Here is a 12,212-nt window from a genome sequence, read left to right as displayed (position 1 = left end):
AAATGCTGCAACACCCTCATTTGATATCAGATATAAAAAAATATTGTCACATGGGGTGAAGACCTATGGGTGAAGAGCATGACACTCAGATCAATCAAGGAATCGGTTTCACTGTGAGGATAGAGATAGCCCTAATTAGGGAAGAATGCACTGATCATCTTTATGATCTATGGGTGTTTCTGTGTGCAGTCTCACTCATCCATATCATTCGCTTCAGGGCTGTTTTCCCTCAAGACTGGTCCTTAAATCCGACTTTGGAGAAGGACTGTCTCCCGCCTTGGCCTTTGACCTGTCCTTTGAACCAGTCTTGAGCAAATCTCAGGGACAGAAGAGGGTACTTGTTCATTTTTGCTTTGCTTTGTCGTTCTTTCTCTTTTTTTCTCTTTTAGTACTTTTTGATGCTTTCTTTCAGCAGGCCATTAATCTTCTTTGTCCCTCACTGTTTTTCCTGTATCGTTGGACGTCATGAACGCGGCCTAATTGGGTTATCTTACCCCCCTAGTGCATCCCAGGAGGGCTTCATTACTGACCCGATGATGAAATGCTCTCTTTCCAACCCTCCTGTCCAGCTGCCACAGCTCTCTATTGTCTTCTTGTTCAAACTTAATTTATTTGCCTCCAGAGTCAATAATCTTTGTAGTCTGTGCTACATTGCGGGAGTCAACATTTGAGTCTCAGCATTGTCTCACGCGTTGTGTGTTGAAAGCTAGCATTCATGCTTTAAATGAAGCGTGCTGTTTTTCATCTTGTCTAAAATAAGGCAGTTTCATGATCATTCCTCTAGTTCGAATGCATGTGTGCGTTGTGCTGCTTTTATTTTATGGCTTTGTCGTGTTTGCCGCTCGCTGCACGCTGAGTTGCACTCAGTCCAGCTCTGTGTGATTCTTGCCATCCCTTTCTGATTTGAGTTGTCTCCCCCTTACAGTCTGTGCTATGATCTGTGCACAATGCAGAGTTATTTATTAGGTTTCTGGTCCCATGTGTGTATGCAAGGAAGAGAAGTCAGTATTTCGATCTGTTGGCCAAGTGCATGTTAATGCCAATGAAATGTAGCCTTGCTGGGCTGTTGAAAGCATTCACACCTTTTAACTTGAGTTTCATTACCTACCGCATATCTGAGAGAGAATTAAGCTATAAGCAGTTTGTTGCAATGAAGCTTTCAGTGCAATGTGTCTTAATCTTAAATAGCACTAACTGTGCTATTTATTTATTTGTTTGGTCCCCCCCCCCTTTTATTTATTTCAAAGTGCACTAAATTTATTTATTAAAAATTCTACATTGCACTAAATTAATGCGTTAAATTGGTAGCCCTGTTATTTTATTAAACAAATGCATTCAAACACATCCTTTCACTGGAAGATATAGTCCCCGACATGTAAACGATTGGAAAACAATATTCTATGGGTTATATTCTATTCTACATTTTTTTTTATTTTTAAGGCACAACTGTAAGTAGTAAGAATTAGAGTGTGGGTTGATAACAGGGTTGCATAATGACCCCTCATAAATGCTTTGTGAAGGAAAGATGTTAGATTACTGGAATAATGGTCTATAAGTACTGCTCCTCCTCTTTTAACCCTCTGTCTCTCCCTGCCCCGAGGTTTAAATCTGGATCAAAGCAGAGTTTAGTTGGCTTTGCCTCCATCTTTCTGTTCAGAAAGCGGGCAAGGGGGTCATTTCCCATTGAAAGGCTTTTGTGCTGTGTGTTCCCTATAAATCCTCTCATTAGTTCATATGGAGCTGGACTGTGTCCAGAATCATCTAGTTTTCATGAACATCCAGAGAATGCCATGCACTGTGTGCTGTTTTAAAATGGAAAGGGCATTTTGCGTGGATTTTTACATAGTTTCGTGTTTTAGATTCGAGGGGCTAATTGAAGTTACTGTTGGGGAAGTACCAAATGAAATCAGGATCAGATGAGAGGGGAGGGGGGTGAATAATTCAAACAAATCGCCCTGTTCACTAAGCTGGCTGTGTGGGAACTGTGTTCTGATGGCTGTGCCGCTCTAGATCTTTATCTGCATGCCCATTGCCCGGACGCCTACTCCTACTATTTGGAAGTTCGGCTCATTTCTGTGTCTATTCAACCTATGTAGTATTTCCAGGCTAAAATGATCCTAAATGGACAGAATCAGTTGGGTGGAGCTCAGAGCAACTGAAATCATGGTGAAATATGGGAGCAATTATATGTGATAGTTTTTGCTCAGATGAATTAACATGATTTGGTGTGTTGACAGAGGTGATGTTAAGGTGATGTGACTGTCCAAATACAGTTCACCCCAAAATGAAACCGCAAAATTAAATTTCTGGCGTCATTTACTTATGCTCATGTCATTCCAAACACATATTACTTTAATTCTTTTTTTAAAATAAATGAAGTTGCTTTTATTGGATGGCAAAATTATGCTTTAAAACTTAAACTTAAAATTGTATTTTATTTTATTTTGTTGCGTTATTTTGTTCAACCAATCATTGCTCTCTGAGTGTATGTGTATGTTTAGGTTGATTTGACAACAAAGGATGTTGATGTATGGCCTGCTTGGGTAAATTATGTGTAGTAATTTTTTTTTGTGCAGTTGTATTGATGGTAGAGTTTGAATGTGCATTCCTGTGTTTCCTAGAGAAGGGCAAAGGTATGATTTGTGGTTCTAAATTCAATAACAAGCAGATCACAGAAATAGCCCCATGATCTTCAGCTGTGACCAGACTGGCTTCTGTGTTTGCGTGTGTTTGTTGGCTGGGCCGGAACAGTTGGGCAGGTAGTGACCGGATAAGCCTGTGGTCACCCTAGTTCTGTTCCAGACTCTGTGTCCCGGGGCCCTTGTCTCAAGCAGGGCATGGAAACACCCTAAAATCCATATAGGCTATGGAAATATCTGGCATATTTGAGGGCTGGTTCTGTGGGCCACAGTTTTAGCAGGTTCTGGGAAAGGGCTGGGAAACGGCACATGTAAGAGATGTTAATGTGTGAGCATGCCATGAGGATGGTTTCATGTTAGACCACATGTTGCTTCTGGTTACAACTTCATATATACTACAGTATATGTATGTATGTATGTATGTATATATGCATTTTCATCTTTGAAAATGTACGTAGGTTCATCTTTGACCTGTCTAATCAGGTGTTACCCATTACTAGTATTGAATTTCATCATTGAATTCATTCCTTTGCAATTGCACTGTCATGCCTTGTAATTTTTTTTGTCTTGCCACAAATGTTGTTCTTAAAAACAGAATTTTTCTTTTTAGTTTTGTACAAACCTGCAATACATGCACATCATTATACAGCAATGTTTAAGGGGGCTTGAAAACACCCTGAATTCTACAAACAGACAATCTACACTAATACAGGCAGACTGATGCTGATTATTGAGCGTGTATGGCCCTCTGGCCTGTTTTCTTGATGTGTGATCATAGCTGTGCATAAGCTGAGCCATTGATAATAACCACTGAAGTATAGTAGATATAATGACCTCCATATGTTACACGTGCATTAACTCTCTTTGAATTCTGCTCCACATCTCTTTGACTTATGTTTGCTCAACTTGAGGCATAATGGTTCATACAAAGGTCTGTTTGAGGTGAACTTATCAATGGCTCTTTGTTTCAAGCCATTCCGTGTAAAAATCATGAGGGAGCTCAGGGGGAAAGAGATCTGATTGGTGTTTCTCTTCAAACCCACGTTCATTCCTTTCTTTTGTGACTTCTGGCATGTGCCGAGATCCTGGGCTTGGGCCGTGCAGCTTTGTTTTGGTTCTCTGTGTTACTTTCCCCCTTCTCCTCTGTCCTGACTCTAGTCTGCTCCTCATCAGGGCTGGATTTGCCACTGGCTTCCCAATTAGAAGGTTCCACTTTATGTAGGGCACATTAGTGATTACCGTAGCAAACTTTCCAGATGACTTTTGTCTTCCAGGCTTGTTTTTCCTCGTTTGCATTTTCCGCTCAATAATGAGACTGAAATATGACTGAAATCATACCTTGAGTGGCTTTCTGCATTACATTGCTGTTACGAAGATGCCCTATAGCATGTTTTAGGGCAGGAACATATTACTCTAAATAAGCCTTTCAAAACAGTCAAATCTTTCCGGTAGACTGTCCACTTTTCTAAGACCTTTCAAGACATTGTTTGGGTTAATGTTACTTATTTCATTTTAATATTGGATTAAAATATTTGGGCACCTGATTCAGGGATTTGTCCAGCAGTTGCTTTTCAAGCTGTGTGAAGTGTTTCTCGGTTTTTCAAGCTGTGTGAAGTGAAGCCCTGATAAAAAGCAGGACAAAAGAGCCACTCTTTCTCCCAGGGATTGTGCCTCTGCTCCGGTTTTGGCTCAGGTTTCTTAAAGCTGTCTTAAATCTAGATGAGGAGCCCACACGCTCACACATGTGGGGCAGTGACCCCCTCCGTGACTTGACCTGCTTGTAGTGCTGCGGAAAGAATAAAAATGGGCGGATGTGATTTGCTAGAGAAAGGCCACAAAGTAAACAGCTCTGACAATGCTCTCCTGCCGGGCGTACGGGTCATTTAACCTGTGTAAACACCATAAAGAGTTTTCAAAAGAGATGGTTAGACTGTTGAAGTACGGGTGTCCAACGAAACATTGATCATTTTTACAGTATGTGTGAGTTGGATTAGATCATTTCATGGCCAGCTATGTGCGTGTGTTATTATTCTTATGTCATCAGAACCATCCAATTCATGATGGGGGTCAATTAGATTGCTCTGATTATCATATTTCTTTCTCCTTTAGAAACTGGTGTCCTCAGACGGTGACAAAGACTGTGACTTGTCAGGTACAGAATGGCACCACGCTTCAGAGAGTCTATCAGACCTGCAGGTGGCCTCAAGGTTGCAATGGGGGAAGGTGAGTTTATCATCAGCACACATTCACTTAGGGTTTTATATCATTTTGGGAACCTCTCATTGGTCACTTTCACATTTGCAGCCTGTGCAGTAAATGTGTTCATGTGTTAGTAGGACAGTAACACTGTTTCAAAAACATTGCATGTGTAAAATTATAATCCCATTATTCCATTTTGCAGTCCTTGACAAGACCTTGTAAAAAACAGTAACTGTTGCATGATATAACTGTTCAAAAGTGTGGGGTCAATACAACTTTTAAAATGTTTTTGAGAGAAGTCTCATATGCTCACAAAGGCCACATTTATTTAATAAATTATACAGTAAAACAGTAATGTTAATGTAATTTAAAATAACAGTTTTCCATTTTAATGTTTTTAATAATATATTTTTTTGTAAGAATGTAAAAGTCTTTACTGTCACCTTTGATCAGTTTAATGTTATTAATAATTGGTGAATATAAAAGTATTGCTTTCTTAAAAAAAATCTTTCTGACCCAAAACTTACATTTTCATTTTAAAATAGCTCCTAAATAGTTGTTCTGCTTTATTTATTAAGATATTTTTATGATTAAATAATGATAATTTTTACTCAATAAATAATATTAATGAATGCATGTGAATTGCTGTGTGAGAAATTTACAACGGTAACTATCTATCTAGCTAAATAATGAAAAGAAGAGTCATCAGCATTTTCGTTGTTGGGTGATAGTGTTTCTTAGAGTTTCTTGTGTGAAAGAAGCTGCATGTAAACTTACATTTAAACGTTTAGCATTTTATATGACTTTTAATTTTTTTCCGCTGTTGTAGGTTTTTAAGATTTTACGTCTTTTAAGAGTCATCTGGTAAACATACTTTCAAACAGACTTACATTTTATTTGTGTGTGTTGCAGCTATCGCACTGTGGTCCGGCCATCCTATAAGGTTGTGTACCGCACCATCACCTCTCTGGAGTGGAAATGTTGTCCAGGATACAGCGGATCTCAGTGTGAGGAAGGTAAGACTGATCAGAGATGATAGTTGTAGCCTGATACGGAACTACACGCAGTTGTGAAGAAGGAATCTCAATGCTGTGCTCTGTGCTTAGTCAGTGTTGGGGAATCTACTTTTGTTTCCCAAATTTCAAACTCAACTTATAATTTATAGTCAAACTACAAGCTACTCTTTTGAAAATGTATAGTTTGCTACATTAAAGGTTAGTACACCCAAAAATGACAATTCTGTCAGTAATTACTCACCCTCATGTTGTTCCAACCCCGTAAGACTTTCGTTCATCTTTGGAACACAAATTAAGATATTTTTGATTAAATCTGAGAGCTGGATCACTCCTCCATAGGCTGCTATGGGATCGAAAGTTAGAAAGTTAGAAAAGACAATGTTTAAAATAGTCCAAGTGACTACAGTGGTTCAACCATAAGTTTATCAAGCGACGAGAATACTTTTTGTGAAAAAAAAAGACTTTATTCAACCATTCATTTTCTTATGTGTGGGCCTCTGAGTGAGTTCACGTAGTGTAACAGCACAGCGATTGTGTTGTACAACACACACATGACCAGCATCGGCCAATAGTGAGCCTACATTCTGACGTACAACCCAGAATCGCTGCGCTGTTACGCTACGTGAACTCACTCAGAGGCCCACACAGAAGAAAATTAATAGTTGAATAAAGTCTTTTTTGAATAAAGTTTTTTTGCGCTCAAAAAGTATTCTCATCACTTGATAAACTTATGGTTGAGCCACTGTAGTCACTTGGACTATTTTAAACAATGTCTTTTCTAACTTTCTGGGCCAGCAAGTTTCGATCCCAAAGCCTATTGGAGGAGTGAGCCAGCTCTCAGATTTAATCAAAAATATCTTAATTTGTGTTCCTAAGATGAACAGAAGTCTTATGGGGTTGGAACAGCATGAGGGTGAGTAATTACTGGCAGAATTTTCATTTTTTGGGTGAACTAACCCTTTAACTATCTGGTTATATATAGAAGAGTTTTTATCGGGTAGAAAACACATCCGGCCTTGACACTTGACAAAAAACATCAATATTGCAAACGTTTTACTTAGCCTTACACACCCTACCATATGTGTAATCTTCCATTTTAATGTGCAACATTATGTGAGTGAAGCGATTGTCAGCATTGCCCATGTTGTCACAGTCATGAGATAAATGAAGATCTGCATGCTGCCAAGGGAATAATCGGAATACAATCAGAATTTTATTTTTAATGTTATTGTTTTTATTTTTATTGTTGCTGCATATTTATTATGATTCAATTTGTACAGTCTTTAATTCATATATGTATTCTATTCTTGCATTTCTTAAATAAAAAAAGGAGGTCAGACTCTGAAGTATTGTGCTCCCCTTTAAATCATGAAAAGGCGCCTGAATAACATGACACTATTTTTCATCATACCTGATTAATGATTTTAAACTATGGTTGATGTGTTTAGATGAAGTATCTGTGATGAACTGTACATCGATTAATCACAACAATCCCATGCTATGGGAACTGCCATTCATACAGGCTACGGCGGAAGTTATTTTTTCAAAGTGTGATAAAGGCCTATACTAAATAAAACACGTAAATATACAGTTAAATCCAAGTTAATAAAAACACTCCAATATAAAGACAGCATTTAACGGAATCTGACTAAATATTTTATATCTATTATATTTTTTAAACATGTTGCATAGGGACTGCATTTTTTAAAACAAACTAGCTTCAGAGAGAATATATTTCCTCATTTAGTTTCCACAACACAGTGTGACAAAAAGCATCCATGTGGCGTTTCATCATGCTACTCTTTGGAAAATGTTGCTGGAAAAAGCTACACTATTTTGGAAACTGCTAAACTGCTGTCGCACTGCTTAGGAAAAATAAAATAAAATAGTTGTGTCTCTACTTTATTCCCCAGCACTGTTCATGGTGCAGAACTAGATATGATCTGGGAATGAGAAATGATCCACAAGTGTTTTGGGTCTGTGAGGTAGCCATGTTTGTTATTTAATGTTTACAGAGTCTCACACAAGGAGACCACCCCACAACTAATGTCCTGCCCTGACTACAGCTTACATCTCACTTTGACTTTGACTTCTTCTCGATCGCTCCACTGTCTCTGTTTGTAAATCATGTCCTGATGTCAGGAGAGCAACTAGTGGAGAAGACAAAAGAAGAGAAACAGGATGGATGGCTATTGTGAGACTGCGAAAGTATGCGTGTGTGCGAGTGAGCGTCTGATTAATGTGAGCGTGTCTCAGCTGTGTTTGGATGCTGTTTCTGGCTGCTTTGCTCTGTGACTGAGTGTGTGTGTGTTTGGCTGTATTCTCTGAGTGTCAGCCAGAGCCTCATTGTGAGTTGTGCTGGGAGTAACTGAGAGGACCAGCCAGCAGCCATGAGAGTCTCCTATCCTCTCCGAACTGCACCAGGTCTTGTGTGATTTGGCCAAAGGTGGGCTCTCTAAGCTGTTGTTTGAACCAGCTGTACCCACTGACCCACTAATAGTTTATAAATTGTCGATGGACTCTTAAGGTCCGCTAAATGATTCAATGTGGTTGGCATTCCCAAGGTGGCAAGTCTTTATTTGACTGAACTTTAATTTACTTTTATAGACAGTTTCAGCTTTAATGTGTCTTGTAAATTGCTTTGAGGGCTCTTAATGCTGTACAGTATGTGTCATGTGGTTGTTTGTGTGTGTGTGTGTGTGTGTGTGTGTGTGTGTGTGTGTGTGTGTGTGTGTGTGTGTGTGTGTGTGTGTGTGTGTGTGTGTGTGTGTGTGTGTGTGTGTGTGTGTGTGTGTGTGTGTGTGTGTGTGTGTGTACACTAAAATTTCAAGTAGTAGCACTTACGTGTACTTGTACTTACTACTTCCTGTCTGTAATGCAAAGTGTATTTTCTTTAGCCCGCAGCCAATGGCTAAAGAAACTTTAAAGGATAAAATGGCATTTTTGGCAACAATACATATTTATAGCTTTTTCTTTAGAAAACAAAATTCGATGTTTTACGCAACATTTGCAGTTAGACTTCATTCAGTGATTTTATTTAATTTCATTCATCCAATTCATAATTGATGCATATTTTGATACATTTATTCTGATTAATTTAGATACATTTTTAGTTATGTCTAGTTTGCTTATAAAAAAAATGTTTCAGCTATTGCTGTAAATTATACAAACATGATTTGTTATTAATTATAGTTTATGTAGTTTAATAAAATAAATCAGTGAATAGTTATAATAAATGTTATTCATTTATATATATATTAATATATTATATATTTTATCTAATATATGTTATTCATCTAATTAATTCAGTGTCCATCAAACTGATTTAAGCTCTAACTTCTGAGTTTTTTTAAATGATTAAATAAAGGAATAATTCACCCAAAAATTAAAGCTCTGTCATCATTGAAGTACCTTTATTTTGTTCCAAACCCATAAGACTGTTGTTCATCTTTGAAACACAAATTAATATATTTTTATTTAAATCTGAGAGATTTCTGCTTAATAAAAAACATGAATGAATCTAAATTAAAAAAATTCAGTCACTGTTCTCTGAAACTCTTACTCCCGTATCTCTCGAACGAAAGTCCTGGTGGATTTTGGGTAATTAGATTTCTGCTCTTAGATTCATTAATAAATGCAACACTGGCCATTTAGTAGGTATGCGTTTATCTCACGGACACACAATAACTGTGTTAACTTAGTTGAGTTGGTCAAAGAACCGAAATGAGCCAAAAGGGCAAATCAAATTTTGATGATTGCTTTAAAAGTTCCTTATTTTGGGATTGAGTTTACTTTTATCTAAAGATGAAACCATACAGACAAACACACCCACACCGCCAACCAAAATGCAAATCTTTCATAAAATGACATCCCCCAAAGGCTGCAGACATCCATGAAATGAGATATAAAGTGGGTGAATTAAGTTAAATCTGTTACTTATAAGAGAGGGATGATGAAATGGAGAGAGGATACCATCTTAAGTGGGACGCTCTGAGGCCTGTGAAAACTAATGTCTTATCAGTACCATGTGAGACAAACTCTGATCACAGACAGCCCTGAGTAGAACTGACAGCTTTGTTCTGTCTCTCTCTCTTTCTGACACCACAGTGGGCTTCAGCACCCTCAAGATATCATTTCTGTCACTGGTGCAATGCGCCATAGACCGAAACTAAAAAGCATGTTTTGTGTGCATGAACATTTATTAGCGTCTGTTATATCAGAGACCATGAAGAATGAGCTTTATCCTCTCATATATAGTGAGACGTACCATCCAGACAGCCCCCACCTCATCTTGTTTTATAACACCGGCTGTCTCTGTTTGTGTCTACACTGGCTCCAGATCATTGTTATGCACAGGGTATGGGTTGTAGTTTGAAATGTAAAGTGTAATAGCATCTCAGCGCAGTGATTCTGTGTTGTTGAGGGATCAGTTGTGCTCTGATGTGGTGTACGTGGAATGAGGGTAGAGAGAAGTGCTGCTTCGCTCAAACAATTTCTCATACACATTATCCTCACTTTAAAGCAGGACTACTTCATCACTACTTTATCAACAGCAACAAAAACTACACTAGATCTGCCGATAGCTGTTCTGTGATATAGTATCATATTTCTTTGGTACATAAAACATCAAGGTTATAGCATTCATTTTTGCTTGTCATAAGAAACATTTCGAGCTATAGGAAATACATATGACAAAATATATATTAATATGCATTTTTCCCTTCCAGGCCTGCTTTAAAGATCCTTAAAGATCTGTATGTATTTATATTAATTGTTGAATAGGGATGCCAAAGATTTTGTTTGCTTTTGTAATCATGCTTGTAATCTCTTTCTTTTCTCATTAGTTCTCCCTTTCTCACCGGCGTCGTCTGAACTAGTGAAAACATTACATCACCGATAAGACACAAAAACATATTTGAAGTAAATGTCAAGCTTTTTATGTGAAGTACATTGCATAAAGATCAGCGTCCCACCCTCATTCACACACTCACACACACAAACTGCACACTGACTTTTGAACATCTGTTAGCCAGGATCACTTCAAATGTCCTCAAGTCAATGTTCGACAGGTTTTACTCTATTTGTAAGAACACTTAAAAACTTTGGACATATATACTCTACCATTCTTACCATTTCACACCAGTGTTTTTGGAAAAAAAAGTCTTGAATGTTAACCAAGGCTGCATTTATTTGATCAAAGAGACAGTAAAAACAGTATAATATTGTGAAATATTATTACAATTTAAATAGTTGTTTTCTATTTTTATATAAGCTGAATTTTAAGCAGCCATTATTCCTTACAGTCTTCACATTATCCTTTGAAAAGTCATTCTAATATGCTGATTTGCTGCTCAAGAAACATTTCTAATTATTATCAGTGTTGATAACAGTTGTGCTGCTTAACATTTTTGTGATGCATTATTTTAAAGATTCTTTGATGAATAGAAAGTTCAACACAACAATGTTCTTTTTTTAAATAGAAATAACTGTAACCTAATAAATGTGTTTACTGTCACTTTTGATCAGTTCAGTGAATTGTTGTTGAATAAAAATATTAATTGACCCCAAACATTTGAGTGATAATGTATGTATACATGCAAACACACACATGGGCACTGAAAATCTAGATGTGTCTGTCTAGTAAACACTTGAGGTCCGATGTGTTGTATGAGCTGTTTTTGCGCTCAGTTTTTACATACATTACTGTAAGTGCTCACAGATGGAAATGCTCAAAGGATGCAAAGAGTTTTATAAACCATAAACCACTTTCTGTAATTTCTGGTTTAGTTTTGTACTGTTCTGGTTTACTCCTGAAGAATTTTCAGTTTCTCATCTCAGTCTTTTGGATAAAAGTGTCTGCTAAATAAATAATTCTAAAAGCAAACCCTTAATGGATATCTCTTGTTACTCTGTTGAGAATTCATTAGAATTGCAAGCGACAAAAATACCCCCACGCCAATACTGCACAATAGATTTGAGGATTTAAGAAACTGAACAAATTAGAGCATGTATTATCCGGGAAAAATTAAATACTGTCTATCAAGGCTTTATGTCAAAATATTGTTCTGTCATATCTGCTTTCAGCTCAGTTTATTATTTCAACAGAGCTCCACAGATCATGTTGTTGATAAGCGTAATGACCTAACACTTGTTAAATCATTATTTTCCCCCTCTGTGTCTCAGTGTTTTAAGAAGAATTCTCCACAGTCCTTTTTTGTTTATTTAAATAAATGATGAGGATTCATTCTGAGAGGTTTATGTTCATATACATTAACTCTTCACCCTTCTCAAGTGCGTAAGAGAATCTGACTGACAGTCGGCGAGTGATTGAGAGGAAGTGAACAGCTTGTGTGTTTGT

At 37.4% G+C, this 12,212-nt stretch overlaps 1 protein-coding gene across 3 annotated transcripts in view; it reads left to right on the top strand.

Annotated features, from left to right (window-relative positions):
• The window catches only part of emid1 (EMI domain containing 1), a 67,350-nt gene that overhangs the window by 4,340 nt on the left and 50,798 nt on the right, over window positions 1-12,212 (top strand). For all 3 annotated transcript variants that reach the window (XR_014030257.1, XM_081366861.1, XM_081366862.1), the window contains exons 2-3: window positions 4,749-4,862; window positions 5,751-5,854. Coding sequence is in view for 2 of the 3 variants with exons in the window: in XM_081366861.1 (XP_081222987.1) it covers window positions 4,749-4,862; window positions 5,751-5,854 (218 nt within the window). In the remaining variant the exon portion in view is untranslated. The remainder of the gene's footprint in view (window positions 1-4,748; window positions 4,863-5,750; window positions 5,855-12,212) is intronic.

Source organism: Scardinius erythrophthalmus, assembly GCF_964197995.2.
Source record: "Scardinius erythrophthalmus genome assembly, chromosome: 5".
Taxonomy (NCBI): Eukaryota; Metazoa; Chordata; class Actinopteri; order Cypriniformes; family Leuciscidae; genus Scardinius; species Scardinius erythrophthalmus.
Note: the sequence above shows the minus strand (reverse complement) of the source record. Positions and strands in the feature narration are given on the sequence as shown.